Below are 24,563 nucleotides of genomic sequence, written 5' to 3' on the forward strand. Positions count from 1 at the left end.
GAAATAATCCTCTGAACCAAAAAAAAGTTACAATGGAATCACAGTAAATCATCAAAATACCAATGTGATGGCATCCTGCCTCCTCAACAATCCAAATTCCAGCATTATATCCAATTGTAACAATATAAGTATGCACTCCACATAGTATTGGAACATACTTCTGAGGAACACAAAACACAAAATATCTGAGCAAAAATATTACTTGCATAGGAAAAAAAGAGGTAAATGAGGAAATGGGAAAGGTGTTAAGAAATATAAATTAGTAGCTTATCCATGACCATTACTGAAATACTCCTTTGTTTTGATTTTTTAGATGTCTTATCAGCTCACATATTCTTCATAATAAAATTCCCTAATGGTTTTTCTTTCTAATTTATGTGAATATGTATCCCCTCAGAAAAATCCAATTCCAAGATTAGAATGCTTTCCTTCTGTTCAGTTCTTAGGGACCATGAGATATGTTTACCCCCATAGGCAACACAGCCTTGTGAAACGCAGGCAGAGCTTTCATGCCTTAAAATTCATTTCTCTGACTGTACAATCATTACCAGCATAAGCAAAGCAAATCCAAATGACTACTTCCACTTCAGGCCAACTAGAGAAGAGACAGCCCTCATTTTAGAATTCTTTAAATCTTCCCTGACAGGAGTGCTAGGAAAAGCATAACATACGGAATCACAAATTGGTCTTTTAACAAACTGCCAATCTAGTGACTCTTAAAGAAAGAAAAACAATGAACACTAAGGACAAAACAAAAGTAATAGCTGAGAGATGTAGCTGAAAATTGAACTAAAAATGCAGAAGAAAGGGGTGGGGAAAGGAGCCAGTCCAGCATACATGTAACTTCAGAGCCCCAAGGGAAAACTTCACAAGGATACCTTTTACTGCTTTAAAATTTATGAATAAATATCTTTGTAGCAGAAAGTCCCCATGGTTTGGTGGAATGCTTTGGATACTTGGATATTGTGACCCCAGAATTTCTGGTGCTGAAACTAGAAGTCAGAAAAATACTTTCCCATCTTCTGTCTCAAGGGATGATACATTTTCAAAGATATGCATATATACTTAATCTGTAAATTTTACTATAATGACTGTTATAGTGAAAAATAAACCTTTCTGTGTTTAAAAAATAAATCTTTCTGGAGAGAATGGCTTTGTTCTATGAAAGCTGATGATCCATTAATAAATTGATTTTGTGACGAATTTTCATGACACACAAAACATGAAAAATTACATGGCAATGTATTTGGATCAATTTCATGTAGTTTCCCAAGGGCTAAAAAAAAAAAAGCTGACTCCTAAGATACCACTGGAACTAAACTTAAATTTGATTTTTAAAATACTTAATTCCCAGTTGCTAACCTACTAAAAATTATATATATTGAAATACAATCTTTCTTACTCAAAATTAAAAATGAAACTATGTCCAGTACATCATCTAACAGCTACTTTTTAAAAGTAGAATCAAAAATTCTGGTTTAATGTGTTAGACATATTTTTCTCTCTTCTCTTTTCTGAAATCCCCTGAAAATGACAGTAAAGGAAATTTTTTTAAAGGTATAAATTCACAAGTATAAAGACAACTGGAAAGACATTGCAGCAGACAAAGAATGTTAACAAATTTGTGGAGATGAAAAGCAGATGAAGAAGTGGAAAACGGTTTAAAAGAGCACAGAAACCTGAAATCTAGGGCCTACGCCAAACTGAAGCAAGCTGAGTCTCTCTATATAGAGAGCCCAGGAAGGGCTCAGGAATTGAAGGTACTTGAAAAAGGCAGAGATGCAGAGCAGCTCTGACAACAGGAGAACCGGTTGAAAAGAACACTGGAACTCTATCCTACCCTATAAAGCCAGATAACTACTTTCTTGTCTCAACTTAGGAAAATGGGAAGTTTATTCTCTATAGTAACTGAACCAGAGAGGCCCCAGACTTGAGAACTTGAGGTACAGTAGAGGGCAAGGATGAGGCACCAAAATGAAAACAAAAGACTAATCAGAGTTAAGCATAATGAGCAATGAGACCTTCCACCTCCAACCCTATAACCCCTTCTAGGTCCCAGAATACCAGGAGCCATGCTTATTTCTCCTAATCAAAACACCAGAAAAGTTGTTGACACAAAAGTGCCCCACCACACTATGGAGATGACCACGTGTCTACAAATGCCTCCATCACAACAGAGCTTACAATCTGCTTTTCAGTGCCTTACTCTTATATATGTCTGAATGGATAGCCAAGTCTCACCAGACATTTAAGGAAAGCTCCAAAATGAAAGACAGAGACAAAAATAAACAGAAGGAAAAGAACTTAGGTGGCAGGGCTGAGGTGCAGAATGCAGGAAATAGAAGAAAACTTCATTTTTCAACTTTGATTAATATCCTTTAAGACATATTAAGAGAGGAGAGGACTAACTCAAACTTTTCCACCCATCAACCCCTCCATAAAAGAGTTGGATTTGAGATCCTTTTAGGTAGCATTCTCACTACGTTTTGCCATTATTTCCCATTATTTCTGCCTTGTTGTGCTTAGACAATGTGCCCAACTCCTCTTTAGTAGAGTATAACACAACACTCAAAACATTTATCATATCAAACATTTTTTAAAGGAAAAAAAGTTTGTCTTCCTCTATTATACTGTTAATAATGTTAGAATTAGCATTGTTTTCAATTCACCTGGTAAAAATTATTCCTCATTCCAAATAGCTGGCATTTATTGATTGCTTACTTTGTGCTAGGCACTGTGACAAGTACAGTCTTTACAAGTACAGTCTCTTTTAATCCTCTCAACAACCCTAGTACATGGGTACTACTAATATTTTCATCATACAGATGAGGAAACCAAGGATTTCAAAGGTCAACTGGCATCTCCAAGATGACAAAGCCAGGATTTGAATCTAGATATGCCTGGCATTAAAGCATTGCCTTTAACTTCCCTGTACACTACTTCTTAAAAAAATTTTTTTTAAGGAAATCAAAGTTGTATCATGAGGGTGCAGAAAGAAGAGGGGTAAATGTTAAATTCATAATCTGTGTCTCTTGATAGATGTGTTCTTAAAAACTTTTACAAGTTGAAAATAAAAATAAACCTAGGAATATTACAAAGGGGGCAGAGCTGTCCTCCTAGACAGGGCCTCACACAAGGCCCTTACTTTGACAGGGTTTTGATAGGGTTACCATGATCCAAGGGTGGGGGTCCTTAGTGCTGTTCCAAAAGAAGATGCACACCAAGATCAGGGATCACTTGGAAAGACCCTAAACTCAAAAGCAGATCTCCCTTTCAGGAGCAAATTCCCATCAAAAAAAAAAAGTGAGGAGAAACATGCATAAGAACCAGAGTATCAGTCCATGTCCAAACATGATTAGAATGTTTGTTTCTCTGTAATCAAATTTATGTGTGAAGGTATAATCAGAAAGTTGCTTAGTGAACATGGAAACAAAACCAAGGTATTCGATTCTCTTACTGTTTCACCAAGCTAGTCATCCATTCATCCATTTATTCATCCATTCACTATTTATTGAGTACCTACTTTATGCCTGGCATTCTTCTTAATGCTGAGAATATGTTTGTAAGAGACAAAGTTCCCACTCTAATGGAGTTCACATTTCAGAGGAAGCGATGGATAACTTCAAACAAATAGACAATATGATTTTAGATACTGATAAATGCAATGAGTAAAATTAAACATGGTAAGAAGACAGACGTTTAATAGGGTGGTTAAGGAATATCTAGCAGGATATTTGAGATCTGAAGAAGAGAGATCATTGTGTTAAGTCCTAAGAGGACAGCAGTGTAGCAGAGGAAACCCCAAGTGCAGAGAGCCTAAGAAAGAGATGAGTTTATTATGTTTGAAGGACAGTATGGCTGGAGCCCAGTTAGCAAGCAGTGGATAGGAAGGAGATGAGGTCAGAAAGTAGGCAAGGGCTAGATCATGCAGGGATTTACAGCTATGATAAGGAATTAATTCTAAGAGTTACTGGAAGCCATTGGGAGGTTTTGAGAAGAATGACAGAATCCAATTTTGGGGAGTCAGGCCTTGGACTACAGTGAGAGGGAACCAGATACTTTTCTTTGGAAGTGGAGTTAGGCCTAGATGCTAAGCTAGGTATGTGTCATATGACAAGTGCCAAAGTTCTAGCTAATGACAAATGAAAGTAGTGTGTGCAACTTTTTTAAAGGGAAAGTCACAGACTTCTCCATATCTTTTCTCCTTCCCGGTGACTGGGATGTGGTTGTAAATTGCTAAGCTGAAACCCAGGAATATAAATTGGATCTTGAAAATGGAGGTTCATATTAAGGATGAAAAAGTAGCATGATAAAGGAGCTTATACTCCTGATAATTAGGAATCTTTCAGACCAGCTATGAACTGCCTATGTTTACATGAGAGATAAATTGCTACCTTGTTAATAATGTTCAGTGTTCTGTCACTTGCAGCCAATTCTAATCTTAACTAACATACTTCATTCTTAGCTTGCTTGAGATTGCATAATGACTAGACATTTCAGGCCAAGACACTGACTCTAGTCTTTCCAGCAACACTGATGGAACATACCAGGCACTATTTGTAGTTTATAGTAGGTTCTTCATCACTTGGCAGACTGCTTTTTGTGGCACCCAAACTCTACTCAGTAAGTAGCCCTTGTCTATTCACTGAGGTCTGCATCATTTATGATGGGTGATCACTTGATTGGATGTTACGTTTCTTTGACTCTTAAGATATGCAGATGAATTATCCCTCCAACTCTAAAAAGACTTTTGAATTTGACAGAATCTTGCATTGTTTCTTAACTTAGAACCCCACAACCCTTAACAAATATTAAAGTCATATCCAGTTTAACTCTGGAAAAGTTTTGGATCCAATGGAAAGGAAAAGGTTGAAGTTATAGGTTAGAGAGGGCTAGAGGGAGATTAAGCAGAGGAAGTGGACTTTCTAGGAGAAACCATGGGTTGGCTTTTTTCACTCATCATTCTCTGGAGATTCATCCAGGTTGTTGTATGTGTCAATAGTCTGTTTCATTTTATTGCCGAGGAGTATTCCATGGTATGGATGTACCACAGTCTCTTTAACCACTCATTTATTGAAGAACATCTGGGTTGTTTCCAACTTGAGGCTACTACAAATATAGCTGCTATAAACATTCATGTACAGCTTTTGTATGAAAATAAGTTTTCACTTCTCTGGGATAAATGCTCAAGAGTGTAACTGCTGGGTCTTTCGGCAGCCACACATTTAGTTTCTTAAGAAAGTGCCCAACTGTTTCCCAGAAGGGCTGTACCATTTTATATTCCCGACAGCAATGTATGAGAGATTCAGTTTCTTTGAATCTTCATCAGATCTTTGTGTTGTCACTTTTTTGGATGCAGGAATGGTTTCAGCCACTCAGATAGATGGGTAGTGATATCTCATCACATGTAGTTTAATTTGCAGGTCTCTGATAGCTAATGATGTTGACTGGTTTTTGAACACTGAATTAGCCTTCCATCCCTAGAATAAACCCCACTTGGTCATGGTATATAATTCTTTTTATGTATTGCTAAATTTCATTTGCTAATATTTTGTTAAGAATTTTTTAGTCTATGTTGAGTCTATTTTGAGTCGATGAGAGATATTGGTTTGTAGTTTTCTTTTTTATATTATCTTTGGTTTTGGTATCAGGGTAAGTAGCTACACAAAATGAAAAATATTTCCACCTCTTTTCTTTCTCTGGAAGAGACTGCATATAATTGGTGTTAATTCTTTAAATGTTTGGTTAACTCTCTAGTGAAACCATCTGGGCCTGGAGATTTCTTTTGGGTGTAGTTTATCAACTACGAATTCAAATTTCTAAGTAGTTATAGGGCTATTCAAATTATCTATTTCATGTTGGTAAGTTATGGTAGTTAGTACTTTTCAAAGAATTGGTATCTTTCATCTAAGTTCTCAAATTTATATGTGCAGAGTTGTTCATAATATTCCCTCATCATCTTTTTGTTTTCTACAGGCCAGAAGTGATATCCCCTGTCTCATTCTTGAGTTTCTGATAATTTTTGTCTTCTTTCTTTTTCAAAAATCTTGCTAGAGGTTTGTAAATTTTATTGATTTTTTTCCCCAAGAAGCTTTTTGTTTCATTGATTTTCCTTATTGTATTTCTATTTTCAGTTGCAGTGATTTCTGCTCTTATCATTATTATTTTCTTTTACTTTCAACCTGCTTACATCATTATATTTGAAGTGAGTTTCTACTAGATAGCATACACTTGGATTATGATTTTAATCCAGTCAATCAGAATACATTTTTAAACCATTTATGTTTGATGTAATTATTGATATGTTAGGGCTGTCATTTTATTTCTTCTTTTCTGTCCTTTTATTTATTTTTTTTTTTTTGGTGTTTTGTTTTTTCTGCCTTCCTGTGGGTTACTTGCACATTTTTTTGAATTCCATGTTGATTTATCTATAATGTTTTTGAGTATATCTCTTTATATTGCTTTTCTATTGGTTGCTCTAGTATTACATTATATATATATATGTTACACATACATATTTGTTTATGTATAACTTATCTTGGTATACTGGTATTGCCATTTTACCAGTTCAAGTGTAGAAACCTTATCGCTCCTTATATTTCTTTACCTTCTCCATTTAATAGTATTATTGTCTTAAATATTTCCTCTACATACATTTAGAGCCACAGCACACAATGTTATAATTATTGCTTCAACCATCAAATATGATTTAGAAGACTCAGAGGAAGAAGGGAAACCTATTATATTTACCCGTATTTTTGCTTAACTTGTTCTTTCTTCCCAATATTTTTATATTCCTTCTTTTATAATTTCCTTTCTGTTTAACATACTTCTTTGGCCATTCTTTTAGGAAAAGTCTGCTAATGACATGATCTCTTAGTTTTCCTTTATCTGAGAATGTCATGATTTTCCCTTCATTCCTAAAAGGATATTTTTGCTGAATATAGGATTCTGGGTTGATAGTTATTTCCTTTCAACACTTCAAAAACAGTGTTATTTCCTTTTGGCTTCCATGGTTTCTGATGTGAAATCCACTGTCATTCAAATTATCTTATTGGTAACGCATCATTTCTTGCTCCCTCCTTTCAATGTTTTTTCCTTTGGAATGGATTTTTTTTTGGATTAGCACCATTTGGGCTTCATTCATCTTCTTTATTCTTTTTAAATAAAAGCTTTATTGATGTATAATTTATGTACCATAAAATTCACCCTTTTAAAGTTTACCATAAAGTATTTTATAGTATATTCACAGGGTTGTGCCACCTCCACTATCTAATTTTAGACTGCTTTCATTTCCCGAAAAAGAAATCCTATACCTATTGATAGTCACTCTATATTTCCCCTTCTCCAATCCTTGGAAGCCTCTAATCTACTTTCTGTCTCTGTAAATTTGCCTATACTGGATATTTCATATAAATGTAATCATACAATATATGGTCTTCTGTAACTGGCTTCTTTCACTTGGCAAAATGTTTTCAAGATTCATTCAAATTGTGGCATATATTAGTACTTTATTCCTTTTTTTAAATACCAATTAGTACTCCATCGTATGGATATACTATATTTTGTTTAATCATTAATCAATTGATGGACATTTGATTTGTTTCTACTTATTGGCTATTACAAATAATGCTATGAACATTTGTGCACAAGTTTTGTGTAGATATATGTTTTCATTTCCATTAGAAGTGGAACTGCCATATGATATGACAACTCTATGTTTAATTATTTGAAGAAATAAACGTTTTCAAAAGCAGCTGCAGCATTTTATACCTCCTCCATGCCATGTGATATATGAGAGTTCCAATTTTTCCACTTACAATTGCCAATACTTATTATTATCTGTCCTTCTTATTACAGATCTCTGAGTGGGTGTTAAGTGGTGTCTTATTGTTTTGATTTGCATTTCCCTAATAGCTAATGATGTTGAGTATCTTTTCAAATGCTTTTTGGCAGTTTATATATCTCATTTGGAGAAAGGTGTATACAAATCCCTTGTCCATTTCAATTAGGTTTTTTGTCTCTTTTTATTGAGATGTAAGACTTTTTTATTCCAGAAAAAGTCTCCTATTAGGTATGTGATTTGCAAATATTTTTTCCCATTCTGTGGGTAGTATTCATTTTTTTTCTTAACGGTGTCCTCTGAAGCACAAAAATTTTAATTTTGACAAAGTCCAATTTATCTAGTATTTCCTTTTGTTGCTTATGCTTTTGATCTCATATCTAAGAAGTCTTTTTCTAACTCAAGGTCACAAAAAGTTACTTCCATGTTTTCTTCAAAGAATTTTATAGTTTTAGCTCTTACATTTAGACCTATAATCCATTTTGAATTAATTTTTGTGTATTCTGTGAAGTAGGGGTCCAACTTTATTCTTTTTCATGTGGATACTTAGTTGTCCCAGCACTATTTGTTGAAAACTGTCTTTCCCCCATTTCGTTGTTTGGTCTCCTTGTTGAAAATTTGCTGAACTTCTCAGATCTGTAGGTTTATGTTTTTTGTCAACTTTCAGGAGTTTTCAGCCATTATTTCTCTGAGTATTTTTAGTCCCAACTTCTTTCTTTTCTCCTTCTAGGACTCTGATAACATGAATGTTAGATCTTTTGTTATAGTCACTCAACTCCATGAGACTCTTCATTTTTTTAAAATCTATTTTCTGTCTTTTGTTAGACTGGGAATTTCTATTGTGCTATCTACAAGTTCACTAATTCTTTCCTTGTACCCCTCCATTGTGTTTTTAAACCCATCTACTTAGTTTTTAAATTCTGATTACTGTATTTTTTAGTTCTAAAGTTTCCATTTGGTTCTTTTTTATATCTTCTATCACTTTGCTGAGATTTTCTAGTTTTTTCTCTTTGTTTCAAGTGTTTTTGTACTTGACACTTGAAGCATTTTTATGTCTGCTTTAAAATCTTTGTCAGATAATTCTAATGTCTCTGTCATCTTGGTTTTATCATTTATTAATTGTCTTTTTTAATACAGTTTGAAATTTTCCCAGTTCTTAACATGAAAATTGATTTTCAATTGAAATCTAGACATTTGGGACATTGTGTTACATAAGATTTTAGATCTTGTTTAAATCTTTTGTTTCAGCTGGCTTCTTCTGACACAGCCCTGCAAGAGGAAGTAGGGGCAGAAAGCAGGCACCACCTCATTACTACCAGGCTGGTGGAGAAGTCCAAATTCCCATTTGGCCTCCGTTGACACCCAAGATGAGAGGCCAGTGGGGAGCAAAGCCCTGACTCCCTACCTAAGCTTCTCTGACACCAGAGGGGAGGTGGGGTTGAGGCACTTTGTTACAGCTTGGTGAAGGTAAGTCTAGATTCTTTTTTTCCAGACCTTTGCTGGCATGAATAGAGTGAGGGGTCACAATTTTCTTCTGTAGCTCTTGGCTGGAGTAGAGCAGTTATTGTCTAAATGTTTTCTATCTGCTATATTGCCCTTTTCCTGTTCTTCAGCTAGAGATAGTACTATTTTGTTGGGCCCTTTTTTGTCTGCACCATTGGCATTTTCAGGTTGCCAGCTTCTTCAGTTTCAAGTCTGAGACACATGAGGCAAAAAGAAAGCCCAGGGAACTAACCGTCATGTTTCTTGGGTCTCCAGCGCCCTAATGGGTCTGTCTTCTCTCCATCTCTCAGTCTTATGTTTGTTTTACGTGTAATGTTAAAGGTTTTTGGTTGTACTTAGCGAGAGGAAGAGAGAAAAGTAGGTCTACTCCACTTTCCCAGAAGCAAAAGTCTAAGTAGAACTTCTTATAAATCGAATCATATTTCAATCACTAGGAGATATTAATAGTTAAAGGAACTCTGAAGTTAATCCCTTCCCAGTTAATAATAATTTACTTATTTATCTTTTCTGTGTATTCAAACTATATATTGGGTTTGCTTTAAATGAGAAATGCCTATGGATTATCTACACATTTCTGAATATTGACTATAACTGTCCTCTTCCAAAATTTCAATTAAATTCCTCTAAATAATTATTTTTTAAAATGTTTTTTTCCTTAATGCCAACCTGAAGATGTTTCAAGGGAAGGCAATTCCTTAAACTGCCTAGTGTTAAAGGATATAATGAGAATTCCCACATCTTTCCAGAAGTATAAAATGGAAACATTTCTCAGAAGTATTCCATTTTAGAAACTTGCCTGTATCTAACAGATCATTTCACTTCTCTTACTGTTTCTATACACATACTAATAAATAACTACTAAAGATATTTATTTAAGAATTTTTGGATTTCCAGACCAATTTCTTTTCAGTAACCATTCCTCTTTTCAAACATCTGCTCTTTTACATGTATTAATACCCAGCGATACTATATTTTATTGCCCTCTAACTATCTGCCAGGCACTTGGCTAATGAGCCTAATATACTTTATCTTATTTAATCCTATTTAAGACAAGGAAAGTGAAGCTCAGAAAGACTGAACTAAAAGCATTAGTAAATGGTAAAGCCAGCATCTGCAGACAGGCCGTCTGCCTCCCAGCTTCATGCTTGTTTTGACAATGAAAATGCTACATCTGACAGAGTAAGCATCTTTTCCTTCCAAGGTGAAAATATAGGTATGTTTTCCACTCAATGCTATTTTGTAATTTCTACTATTCTTTGATTTTTATCTTGGTCAATTTTTTTACCTAAGAAATTAATTTTAATACAGAAATTTAACATATAAGATACCTGTAATAAGTTTTAGGTTAAACTCAAAGTTTATTTACTATTTTTAATTTCAGTATATGTCACTAAAAATATCAGCAATTCTTCAAAGTTTTACCACATGAACATTGTTGTACTGTATTTGGGTATAAAGAGAAAACACTACTAGGTAGCTGCTATTTCATGTGCTAACTGTGCCAAGAGAAAACAAATAACAGAAAATGTAAAATAAAATAAGCTGTGCTAATAAATCTGTTAATGGTCAGAAGATTTACTGTTTAAAACATGTATTTTTAATTTAACCTCGAAGATAAAGATAAAACGGGCTACATTTCTAAGTATGTCTTTATTCAATGCAGAACTATATTAAAATTTTGATTCACTTTCATTTAAATTTTATAAAAGAATGGATATTTAATTTGCCTAATCTCAATTTCAAAACATTTGCCAATCAATATTTTTTTCTTTCAAAAGATTTTGGCCAATAAATCTTCCTACATACAGTAAATAATACTTCACCTTTTTCCAATTCATTTCAATTTTTTTCAAAATTATTAACCAGGTGAATTCCTTACTAATTGCTTAATCAGCAGTTCTTTACATCTGTCACTATTTGCTAATCCTATACATTTAAAAAGTATTCCTGTTATTTTTCTTTAGCAAAGTAGAATACAGATACCATAGACACCCTGATTTGTACAGAGCAAGGCTCTCTATTCCATGATGGAACTTTTCAAATGCAGAAGTAAACCCTGTTTGTTATTTGGATAAATATATATATTCTGGATAAATTTCCCTGCAGATATACTAAACTACCATTTATAAGGGTTTATATAACTTTTTTCTTAGTAATCTATTCCAATTTGTGAGCCTCTTTTTCCTGTACACTACCGTGTTCAACTGCTATTAAATTTAACTTAGACAATGTTGAAATCATAATTATGACTTTTAATTAAAGTATTTTTCTTGCTATGTTCAACTTCCTAATGATACAAATGGTCCTTTTATATTCAAAATTTAAGTAAAATAAACTCTTTTGTAAAATAACTGTTGTTGGAAATGAAAATTATTAACAAGACTGTTAACAAATAAGATGTCTCAGTATAAAAACACTTTCTAGTATTGGTACTATAATTTTATCTAGAATATGCCTGGAAGGCAACAACCACTACACATTTTAAAAACATAACATATACAGCACTTTCAAATAGGGTAGTCAAAACTGCTGGCATTTTTACACACAATCATGTGAGGAAAAATATCGGTTTCATCACCTTAGGAAATAATTATCTAGCTATGCAAATTTAAAATAATAACATATTAAATCTATATAGAATAATAACGTGGGGAAAGGGAATCTTGATATTTACTTATTCACTACCATTATAGTAATTGAGTGTAAAAAATGTCTACCTCTTCCATTTTGAATTATTTTCTCTTCAGAAAATAGAAGACATTTTAATTTCTCATGACGGCCGGTTACCGAGAGAACTTGTCATTTCTAAGAGCAACAAACTACACTTTTGTATGAATACACACCTGGAGACATAAAACCGTAAAACCTAATTTTGAAAGTCATTTAATTTTACCACGGAGCAGTTGATATGCTATAAACAGCATACCTCAGAAGCCTGTCCTGCAATACTAGCGGGCAGCCGTCCACCCTGTGTATCCACTGAAGCCATTTCTGCTTTTTACCAGAGATGATGGAACTGCATTATTGTGGGATATGCGGCATGTTCGATGTTAAACAGGCTCCCTGGGCAGGGCTGTCACTTTGGAAGCGGTTCTGAGGTATGGAAGTTAGGCTGGGGTCGGGTCATCGTGCTAGGAGCCCTAGACCGCCCTAGGCAGCCACACTTACAGGGCCATTTTGATCGAGGCCTCACGGCGCAAAGCAGCGTCCGCCGCGGCTTCTCCTGTGAGCCAGAGGCTCGGGCCCGCGTGCCGGCCGCAGAGGGCGCGAGCGGGAGCCCGGCGGCGGGCCGAGGCCTGAGGCGGCAGCACCGGTTTAGAAACCACTGCCGCGCGCCGCCGGGCGTAGGTCCGTGGGCTCGGCAGGCCCAGGCCGCGGTTTTCCCAGCCCCGCCGTCGTTGCCAAGGCGACCGCCGCTGAACGTTCCCGCGGCGAGCCCCGCCCCCCGGCCAATCGGACCGGCGCTCGGCGGAGCCCAGATTCTCTTTGTTCCGCAGCCATTTCGGGTCTCGGACGGGAGGCTGCGCCGCTTCGGCAGAGGGCCCGAGCGCCGGAGGCCTCTGGGATGGTGTGGGACCGGGTAGGTGGCGTGAGGGTGCGCGGCCCCGGACTGGAGGGCGGGAGCGGAGGCAAGCTGTTCCAAGCTGCCTGACGGGCCGCGGGGAGAGGCGCCGGACCCGCCGCCTTCGCAGTGTCCGCCCGGCCGTTTGGAGCCCGACGGCGGCGGCGGCGCGGTTCTAAGCCCAACAGCTGCAGGCCCGGGCGTCCTTTGGGATCCGGGCAGGGGGCAGGCGGCGGCTCTTCAGGTGTCCGAGGTCATGCCAGCAGCCCGTTAGGGGCAGCAGAAAGAGGGTCTGCTCCCCGGGGGCTTCTGCCGTCGACCATTAAGCCGCAGCGTTTGAGGTCCCTGGGTGCCGCAGTCGCTGCCCCGGGACAGCTGCTTCCGGCCAGTTCTGGGCACAATCGGGCGCTGCCCCGGATGGCGCGTCTTTGTCCCCGCCCGGGTGTCCCGGCCCCGCACACACCATCGCCTCCACTCTCAGCTGGCTGCTCGCTTTCTCCAGGCAATTCTCGCCCCTTGGGACCTCTTGGTCTCACGACATGTTTACATGATTTTAATGTTTGTAACTACGGGTTTTGCGTGGGTTTATATTTTTTGCACTTCTGCCCTACATTGTACTTCTCCCACGCAAACACTCAACAGGGAACTGCTGCTGAGAAGCAGACCCGCTGCCGCAATCTGTTTTGGGAATGGCTTTCTTCCCTGAAAAACGATCACCTGCTATTTGTTTCCTGATTTTTAAAATCAATCGGGTTTTTCAAGGATTGCTTAGAATTTAAGTCCGTTATCTTAACAATCACTAATTAACTCGGTCCCTCAGCAGGTATAAATGTGGAAATTTAAAGTTGCGAGACTATCCACAGATTGATTTTGACAGTTGTATTAAGCAGCTCAGTAACAGTCCTGCTTTGACGCAGATGACTTCAAATGATAAGTCCATAAGTAGTGCTTTTTTTAAAAAAAAAATTAACCTAAAGGGGAAATGTTTGAAATGCAGATTGTATTGTGTAATAGATATTTGGAAATGTAAGGTTGTAAAATGGCTGTCCTCGCATCCTCATTTTTAGGATAACAAAAGTTCCTTTTAGACTTAAAATTTCTCTGGTTTATCAAAGCTTTCATATTAGAATGGTTAAATAAGTTACACATAGTGAAGCAGGGGAGGATTCCGTTTTTTGAGAAACGATTCTGTTTTCCACTTTTACCCAGCACTCCATGTTTCTTAAAGAATGACTCTGCCAAGTTAAAAACTTGAAACTGCAAAAGAGAAAGGTGCAGATTTCATTTTTACTCCACAGCACATGCAATACATAAATGCGTAACAGTTTGTCAGTCCTGTTTTTACTTGACTTAATTTAATGTGAGCCTGATGAACTATTAGTGCTCCATTTTCTTTTTCCTTAAAGTGTATCCCACCAGATCAGCCTTGTTTCGGTTACATCTTCATCCTAGGTATTCAGGGAATTATTAAATTCCTCCCACTGAAATATCTATAAAAATCTTTTGAAGTAATTAAGCTTATTACCATTATATATTGTGAACAGGATAAGATTTTGGTAAATATATATATATATATATATATAGTTCTGGTTGAGAATATTTCCATTATCAACACTTGTTGTTGTATTCATTGTTTTTATGATTAGTTTTTCTTCTTTGTATAATGTTAAAGCCATCACATAAACTCGTTTTTTCTAAATACTGAGTGAGCTGCATTGAAATATAAATGTACGATGTTTAGAATTGCTTGCATTTAACCATGTTGGATTCTGCAGATACTGTTTTTAAGAAAAGGAATTTGTGGGAAAAAAAGAAAAGAAAAGGAATTTGGTTATAAAGGAAGCCAAACCTGTAACATACGTAATAAAATAAATTTCAAACACAAACTACAGAGAAGAACACAGCAATAAGTACAAGTTATTTTTATTGCCCAAGGTATAAATTATGAATATTTCTTGCTGGGATTGATATTTGACTACATATTAGTGCCAAAAGGATCTTGTTCCTTAAAAAAAAAAAAAAATTGGTTTACCAGCAAAAGGGTGAGAAAGCTGAGAAAAATCAAAGTGATTAATTAACTGATGAAGTTTTTAAAAAAACAGTGGAGAATAATGCCACCTTCAGAAAGGAAAGATCAGAGACAAATTCCCCAGATGTTGGAGATCTTTCTTAGTAGGTTCCACTCATCCAGTGCTATAGTAGATATCTTGGTCAGTGTTGGCAGGTAAGAGGAGTCTCCTGGGTTGCAGAGGGTGAGAACTTTACAGTGGAAGACATATTTTTACAAAGGTGGTAACTGTAGATTTGTAGTTACATGGATGGGTGTTAGTGTAGAAAGAGTTCTAAAAGCCATGTTTGGTTGCTCCAAGGCCTCCTTACTAGAATTCTTTGAAGTACTGTCAGTAATAAGTAAGAGTGTTAAGAATTCCAGAGTCTCAATGGTTAAATGAGATACTGGAACAGGGAATAGAGGTGCAGATTTGTCTTGGAATTTTCTGGAGTAGATAGAACCCATATAAGAATGGTGGCTATGTCTTGTTCCAAAATGGCACCCAATGGCAGAGCAAATACTTGAACTCAGAACTGAAAGGAAGCTGAAAGTTGAAAGCTGATACCTGAAAGACCACAAAATTTGAATTGACATATACCTTGTTGATGGTTAAAATTTTAAAACAAAGCAAATCTCTTCAGTGGCATATAGCAGTTAGAAACAGGAACTCTAAAACCAGACTTCTTGGATTCAGATTTTGGCACCTTCCGTAATGAACTATGTAACCTTGATCAAATTACTTAATCTCACTATTCTTCAATTTTCTCATACTCTGAGAAATTAATCTTACAAAGATTAAATGAGTTAATACAATAAGCTCTTAGAACTGGACCCGGCGTTTAGTAAATACTCCATAAATGATAACTGTTGTTACCATCATCATTGTCATAATCATTGATATTTTAGAAAACTATAGAAAACAACTGTAAAATAATAATCATTAGTATCAGGACCATGAGATACTTACTATAAACCCTTTGATGCATTTCCTTCTAATTTTTTTTTCAGTTTATTTGATTTTTACACAATTGAGACTTTATGATTAATTTTGCATTCTACTTTTTTTCACCAATACCATAAGCATTCTTTCATGCTATTAAATTATTTTGTCAGCATCTTTTTAAATGACCACATAACGTTTGTGTGAATTTCTCAAAATTAAACATATTACCGTTGGATAGTTAGAAAATTTCTATTTTTTTTTTTGCAATTACATGAAACACTAAAGTGAAAATCCTTGTACATAAAACAATTTCTGTGTTTCAGATTATTTCATTAAGATAGATTCCCCAAAGTGAAAATACTGGGTCAGAGTGTATGAAAATCCAAACCTCATGGTCTACATTGCCAAACTGCTTTTACTTAAGAGAATTTAATAATGGACTTAAATTAAGGAGCACAGCACTTATCACCCATATTGCTTGAGATAGGAAGGAAGAGAGAGTGAATTAACGTTGTTTTCTGTATGATAAACTATGCATCATTTGTAGACCTTTAGTATACATTTTTACTTTTACATACATTATGCTCATTACCCTAGCCCTGTATAAATTTACACATGGGAGTTGCTTCCATTTTACTGATGGGAGAGCTGAAGTATAGATAGGTAAGTACTTTGCCTAAAGGCTCAAGAGTGTTCAAGGCTGGATTTGAATCTAGATTTTCCTAATCACAAAGCTCATAGTCTTTTATTTGTAAAGTTTTATGTGATACACATATTCAGAATCTTACAATGAATATGTGTACTTTGAATGAATATGGAATCTTATAGTGAATCTTATAATTCACTGTAACAGTGAATCTACTAACTGTAGATCATAGACCGCATTATTAAGATAGTGTAAGTGAGCTGGAAATAAATGAGTAACTTACAAGGTAAATCAGATAGGGCTCAACTATCCACATATATTTTAAAAAGGGAAAAAAAAACCCTTATCTGGATGAGATGTAATTGGTAACGAATATATAAAGCTAGTTTCTAAAAAGATTGCAGCAAGCCTTTGTGGGTAAAACACTTTTTAGTAATGACCTCAACACAAACCAAATCTATCAAATTTGGGAGTTAAGAGAAGTGACAAAGGCCCATTAAAAAGTAAACTGAAAAAATATGTTATTTTAGTGAAATCCCTAGCAAAGGAGTCTTAACAGAAAAATAAACAAAAAAAAAAAATTGAGATGTTCCATTCCAGTTAAGGAGAATAAGACTACCCATAAGATGTGTGAGAGTAATTTTATACTGAAAACTAAAGCAAAAAAATTTTGAGTTGCATTTTATAGTTGACTTTGAAGCACTCTGAAGCCAATAGTGAAATAATTATCTGTGAAGTCCCTGAATCCTCAGTTACAGATGTTACCACCATAGATGAAAAGGTTGATCCCAGAAAGGCCAATATTGCATTGTTTTTGTCTTTATTAGGCAAAGAATTAGGGTAGAGAAATGCTTAAGCAAATCTTGAACGTACTGAATAGATGCAAGTAAATGACTAGGAATAGGTGGTATCCACCATAATTATAAACAAATAAATATAAAACATGGATCATTAGTCTGCTGTTAGAAATGTTTTTGAAAAATAATGAAGTAAAAATATACAGTTAATTTTAGCTGAAGCAAAGGAAGATGATGGGAAAGATGGTGAATTATGAAGGATTTCGTGTACCATTTATTCATTCAGTGAGCGTTTTTAGTGCTGTAATTGTCACTTGTCCTCAAGAGATTTAGATACTAGTGTAGAGAAAGATACGTAAACAAGAAAGTGTGGTGAAGTGTGGGTACAAGCTTTTATGATACAAATCTTTGGAGGAACCAAGGAGGACTAGAATAGTAATAGATTCTATGAGGGAGTGGGAGAAATGACTTAGCCATTTAGGGGAAATAGGAACAACACTTTAGAAGACTATGTGAGCAAAGGTAAGAACCTACTGGGTTCTTGAAACTGAGCCGTTCAGGGGCCCTAAAAGATATAGAGCAGAAGTTCACAAACATTTTCTGTGAAGGACCACACAGTATTTTCTGCTTTGTAGACAGTACCAACTCAGCCATTGTAGTGCAAAAGCAGTCATAGTATGGAACCTAAATGGGTGTGACCAGATTGGACTGGTGCGCTTTAATTAGCCGATCTCTAGTACATCATAGAAGGATTTTAGGACAAGATACCTACTGAGGCTTGTGTTGCCCTAGCATAAGCCATTGAAAGATTTGAAATGAGAAATTTACATTGATTTGTGTGAGTCATTAAGAGCAGAATAAAATAGAAAAATAGGTTATTTCTAAGTGCTGTAAACTAATAAGAGAACTCAATTTCTTAAATGGGCAAAATCACAGAAGAGGAAGTATAGCTTGCCAATAAACATGAAGTAATGCTCTATCCACCAATAAGGAAATGCTAAGTAAAACAGTGAAGGTTTTTTTATTTAATCCATCATGTTGGTTAAAGTGATAAAATTTTGCTAGTGTGTATGGATAAGGTTATAAGGAAACTCAAACACTGAATAAATCAGTACAGCCATTTTAATTTTAAAATAAAAATATTTTTAACCTGAATCACAATGCTGTACGCCAGAAACTAACACAGCACTGTAAATCAACTATACTTCAATTAAAAAAAAATTTCAGCCTAAGCAATTTCCATTCATTAGAGAAACACATGAGTATAGTAGGAATCATGTGTTCAAGGGTGTTTTTCAATAGCCACAGAACCTCCAGACTTGCAGGTCACCATTTATCTTCTGCACTGTGCCCTCTGGAATTTATAGTCCATCATCCACAAAATCCAGTCTCAAAATCTATTCTCTCTCACTGCTTCCCAAGAATCCTCCATTTTGGGTTATATCATCTGATTATGTAACTGCTACCCCTCATGATTGCTATCAACTACTAACCTTCAGGTCATTCATCCTCATTTCTCAATTATTTTAGCTCCATTGTTCATTGTCGCTCTCTCTCCAATACCATATCAGTCTTTATATTGAAATTGAAAAGAATATACTGGCAGCTGCCCAGCTAGCTCAGTCGGTAGAGCATGAGACTCTTAAAAAGAATATACCTGATCTTTCCAGTACCCTGGCCTCTCATTTCCTAGACCTTTCCTCCAGTGTTCTTCCCATCTACTCCATCTCAGTCACTCACTCCCAAAGTGATACCTTTTTGCATTGTCAATAACTGCCGTCCCTCTGCGGTTACCATTTCATGTGTTCTACTCTGTGACCATACTTTCTATTCTAGTAGTTCACTCCTTATAGTTAGTATCTCAGCCCTAATCTTCTTTTGACCTGCAATGGAATTGCCAATCCATTGGTCCTATTTCTGTTTCCCTGACATCCTCCTGATGTTTTCACTTCCTTTTTTAAGCAGTTTAAATTCCTGGGTTATTCACTCCTATGGAGAGTCCCCCTGCTCTTTACTTGTTTAGTAGAGCCACGCCCTTGTTAAAGCCAGCTGTCTGCTTTCTTTGCACCTGCCCCTATGTAACTTAGTATGGCTGGAAGAAGACACAAAATGACACATGACCCTACACCTCAAGTGAGTTGTTAATGCTGCCTGTCGATTGTACTGTATTTTCCTGGTCTCTTCACTTTCCCGCTCTCCTCAGTGACTATTTCATACCATCTTTTCTTCAAAACTTCAATATGTCTTTTCCAGTCCTCACTTTCAGTTCATGACCCTGCTTTCTATTTTGTTAAGAAAAATTGAAGCAATCAGAACACTTCCACTCAGGCCGACCACCCAGTGTACCTACTAGCATCTGTGTTAATACATGCTATCTTCCTGCTTGTTACTTAAGGTGAACTGTTCATGTTCTTGTCTCTGCTTTTGTATTAGAGCTCATCCTCTCTCCTCTCTCATCTGCTCAAGACATTGCTACAGCGTCTATTCTTCCACATCAATTCTTTTTCTTTGTTGGATTATTTCTATCAGCAAACAAATAAGCTATTATTTCTCCCAGCTTTAAAAAAATTGATCCACTCTTCACTTGTTTCCCCATATTTTGGTTTCCTATTGCAGCATTATTCCTTGAAAGAATTGTCTATACTTAATATTGCCAATTTTTCTCCTCCCATACGCTATTAAACCCACTCCAGTCAGGCCTTTGTCTGCACCATTCCCACTGAAACAGCTCCTTAGGTTCTCCAATAACTTCCATGTTGCCAAGTGCCATATGTCCTTGATTCTCTTCATCTTAACTTGATCTGTTAGCAGCGTTTGACACAGCTATTTCTCTTATTCTTGAAACACTTTCTTCTTTGCTTTGCAGGATACCTCACACCCCTGTTTATCTCCTCCCTCAGTGCTGACTCCTTGTTGTTCTCTTTGCCTTTCTTCTCACAGACCTCTTAGTGTTAGCCCCAGGACTCAGTCCTTGTTTTTTGTTTTTTTCTGTCTATACTCATTCCACTGGTAATCTCATTCAGTCTCATGGCTTTAAATACTATCTAAATGATAGCAATGCTCAAATTTAGATCTTAGCTTCTCTTCCTAATTCCGTATACATTCAGCTGCTTATTCAGTATCTGTACCTAAATATCTAATGATAGACCTCAAACTCAGCACATCCAGAACTTAACTCCTAAACTTCCTCCCCAGTACCTGCTCTATCCATACTTTCTCATTTTGGTCTGTCAATGACAATGTCACTCTCAGGGTAAAATCTTGGAGTTGTTCTTGACTTTGTTTTTTCTTTGACTCTTTATATCTGTTCCTTCAGGACAAGCTGTTCTTTTCCCCTACATTATCAAAATGCATCCAGAATGTTATCATGCCTCACCCTCTCCACTACCATCACCCTGCCACTACCACTACCATCATATCTCTTTAGATTACTTAAATAGGTTGCTACCTGGCCTCCTTATTCTACCCTAGCCCCTCCCAGCAGTCTTTCCTCAATATAGTAGCCGGAGCAAACCTTTTACAAAGTAAAACAGTCCCTGTCACTTCTCTCTTCATATCTCTGCTATGGCTCCCCCTTTCACTCAGAGAAAATCTAATCCTTGCAATGGCCCACAAGGCTCTACATAATCTGCCCAACCCTCTCCCCTTTCTTCTTACCTCCCTGACCTCATTTCCTACTACCTACCACTTTCTTTCCTTGCTCACTGGCCTTACTTTAGATCTCACCTTCTTTAAACACCCTGTTGATATTGCATCCTACCTCCACCTCTCCCCCTTATCCTGGATTCTTTTTTACTTTTTGCATAGCACATACCACCTTCTAACACACTATCAGGGAGGGGGTCAGCAAGCTAGAGCACCATTGCCCTATGGCCTGTTTTTGTATAGCCTATGAGCTAAGAATGGTTTTTACATTTTTTTAAAGGGTTGTAAATCAAAAACAGAGTATACAGCAGATATATTCTTAGTATTCAGCCTGCACATCATCTGTAAAGTCTAGAATACTTACTCTCTGGGCCTTTGCAGAGAAGTTAGCACTAAATATTCTGTTTATTGTCTTTCTCCTCCCGTAAGTGTAAGCTCCAAGAGGACAAAGATCTTTGCTTTATTTATTGCCATATTTGCAGCAACTAGAACAGTGCCTAGAATATAGTAGGCACTCAGTAAATATTTATTAAATGAATGACTTGTAATGATGTAAAATTGTAAATAAAATAAGTGTTTATCAATAAATCATACTGTAGTTAGTAATAAAATAGAGCTTAGTATAAAATATATAATTATAAAATAGGAAAGCTAAGGCATATTTTGAATGAGTTTTTATAGACCAGAAATAGAACTCTTTATTTCTACAGAAGCATACTATTTAAATGCACAAAAAACGGCTCTATAACGATACACATCAAATGAATATTAAAGTACTTCTGGGGAGGAGACCAGGATTAGAAGAGCTGGATGGGAACTTAAATTTCATCTATATTGTTTACTTTTTATAAAATGAGGAGCAGGAATATTATTTTTTCATTTAAAGATTCTTTTAATGAAGAGAAAGGGAAAAAAACAAATAGGTACTAACTAAAGCAGGGAGACGAAATAGAAAGTAATGAGGTGGGGAAAGATGGAAGAGAACATTGCCTTTCTTAAATGTGATATTTGGCCAGCAATCTGAATGAGGAGAAGCAATATGAATATTTGAAGAAAGAGCAAGCAAAACTAAGACTCTTTGGTAGGAAAAAGCATAACAACATCAGGGAACTCCGAGAAAATGAGTGTGGAACAAAGTGGAAGTAGGGGTGGAGACTGCTAGGAGATTAGTTCAGAGAGATAGGCAGGATCCTAGATTAGGTACAATTTTGTAGGCTATGGTAAGAATCTGAGGTTTTATTTTCAAGTGTGATGAGAAACCATTGGAAAGTTCTGATGGAGAGAAGACATGACTTAACTGCAGCTTTAACATGATCGTTTTTTGCTGCTTGTCTCAAAGAATGGGCTATAAGTGAACGAAAGAGAGAGCAGAGAAACCAATTGTAGTAGCCCATGCTTTTGTAGAAAATGGTATCTGGACTAGTGTAGACAGTGGAGGAGTTGAGATGTGATCAGATTCAGAGTGTATTTTGACAGCACTGGCTGATGGTTTAAATGTGGGATATAAGAGAAATCTAGGATGACTCCTTGCTGTTTGACCTGAACAACTAGATCAACACAAGTAGCACTTCATGATAATAGGGGACTGGAGGAGCAGATTTGAATGGGATGGGAAAGAGAATGAAGAGTTATGTTTTAGCCAGCAAAGTTTGAGATGCCCATTTAACAAACAAGTGCATGTGTCTAATAAGATGTTGGATACTTGAGCCTGGAATTCAGAGTGCTGTTTAGTGGCACAAACTGGATGAGATTGTTAGACAGAGAGAAGAGAAGGGTGCCTAGGGTATTTAGGGGTGAGGAGGTCAGCAAAGAAGACTGACAAAGAGCAGCCAGTGAAATAAAAGGAAAACCAGGGAGATGTGATGCCACAGGCTAAGAGGTGAAAGAAAGAGTTATTGGCAGTTTTCAACACTGGAGAAATTAAGATGAGGCCGAGAAGGTATCATTGGGTTTAGCAATGTGAAGGGGCCCATGGTGACTGTATACAACTTTCAAGATGTTTCCACGAATGGGAGGGAATGGAAAAATTGAGCAGTAGTAGAGGGTAAATAGGCTCAGAGCTGGTTTTAAGATATTTTAAAGTAATTTTTTAAAGTTAAAATGTTTTTTAAAAATTAGAGAAAAGTTGTGAGAATACTTGAGAGAACTCCATATACACTTTACCTGGATTCACCAGTTTTTAACATTTTGCCACATTCTTCCCCAATCATAACACACACATGCAATTAACTATTTTTTTGACCATTTGAGAGTAGGTTTTTGTCCCTCTGCTCCTTAATATCTTAAGGTATGTACCTGAAGAGCTAGGATATTCTCTTCTGAAACTAAATATAGTTGTCAAATTGAGGAAATTTTGTTTTTTAGTCTGTATTATAATTTTGCCACTTGTCCCACTAACATCCTTTATAACATTTTTCCTCCAGTACAGGATCCAGTCCAGGGTTTTATATTACATTTGGTTGTCATTTTTTTAGACAAAGAGAAGGTTTTTTTTTTTTTTAATGGAACTTTGCCATCTTATCCTTATAACAACCCCATGAGATAGAAGTACTATTAATTATCTCATTTTATAGGTCATAGGTTAATTATTCTTTTCATGACTAATAAGTGGCAGAGCAAGAACTCAAAGTGAAGCTGAGGAACTCCAGAGTTTGTATTCTTAAGCTCCATACTACAGTGCTTATTACCATGTAGTGCATGGAAAAATCTGAAATTCCTTGTTTGAAGTGGGCAAATAAGTCACATATATAGATCTGAGAAAATGATTCTTAAATCAAAAGGATGATTTTAAATTTCTACATCTGTATTATAACTCTTTGTAATGGTGGATGAGAGGTTACTTAATACGTCACTTTGATGAGCAGGAGAAAGAATAAGAAAACTGAAGATATTTAAACTTCATATGTAAAATTTATCAAACTTTGGCATAAATGATATGTTTTCAGGATTATTGGTGCTGATTGTTGTGAAAGGTAAAATAAAGTACTTTGGTTAATTCTTTCTTGCTAAAGTTTAGTTGGCAATATATGGACATGGACTAAAGAGTCCTGATCTATGTTTCAAAAAGAATTTGTTTCAGCTCATAAAATGCTGCTTGTCAACCCTTTATTAGAAAAATATTAGGAGACTTAATGTAGGGAAAGAGCATTAAACAGTGAATCACTGAAACCACAGGTGCTGCAGAGCAGGAGTTAGAATGCTGTGTTGGATTTTTAGCTTGATACTGTTTTACAGTTTTGAGGAGATAATGGATAAAGACTTCTGTTGGATAGAAACCTGAGTTATGATGAAAATGTTTTGTATATAACATTTTCAACTAAAGATTGTACTTATTGTTGAATGTGACTTAGGTAAGAAATGACCTAAGCCTGGCACAGGACTGTGCTCTTTTGCAGGAGCCCACATATTTGTTCAAAGAATCAAATGACGTGAAGCTCTCACTCAGATAATTAGTAGTCCCAGAACTAAACTTGAACAATTGAGTTGAATTCAAGTTTCCCTGAAGACTTGAAGAATTTCAGTAGCAAGTATAAAAAAAGAAGTAAGGCTGGCTTTTGTATGTAAAATATGACAA

The 24,563-nt window shown here is 36.3% G+C and overlaps 2 protein-coding genes and 1 pseudogene across 4 annotated transcripts in view; 1 reads left to right on the forward strand and 2 right to left on the reverse strand.

The window, feature by feature from the left end:
• The window catches only part of LOC123611656 (large ribosomal subunit protein eL29 pseudogene), a 110,940-nt pseudogene extending 98,635 nt beyond the window's left edge, over positions 1 to 12,305 (reverse strand).
• The window catches only part of ZNF366 (zinc finger protein 366), a 287,106-nt gene extending 274,553 nt beyond the window's left edge, over positions 1 to 12,553 (reverse strand). Inside the window, exon 1 of one of the 3 annotated variants that reach the window (XM_074359602.1) lies at positions 12,515 to 12,553. The gene's annotated coding sequence lies outside the window, so the exon portion shown is untranslated. The remainder of the gene's footprint in view (positions 1 to 12,514) is intronic. The other 2 variants (XM_074359608.1, XM_074359606.1) reach the window with 2 other exon arrangements.
• Positions 12,554 to 12,789: 236 nt separating this feature from the next.
• TNPO1 (transportin 1) overlaps positions 12,790 to 24,563 on the forward strand; it is an 85,468-nt gene continuing 73,694 nt past the window's right edge. Inside the window, exon 1 of the mRNA XM_074359579.1 lies at positions 12,790 to 12,926. Within this exon, the coding sequence (XP_074215680.1) occupies positions 12,912 to 12,926 (15 nt within the window). The 5' untranslated portion in view covers positions 12,790 to 12,911. The remainder of the gene's footprint in view (positions 12,927 to 24,563) is intronic.

This window comes from Camelus bactrianus, chromosome 3, assembly GCF_048773025.1.
Source record: "Camelus bactrianus isolate YW-2024 breed Bactrian camel chromosome 3, ASM4877302v1, whole genome shotgun sequence".
Taxonomy (NCBI): Eukaryota; Metazoa; Chordata; class Mammalia; order Artiodactyla; family Camelidae; genus Camelus; species Camelus bactrianus.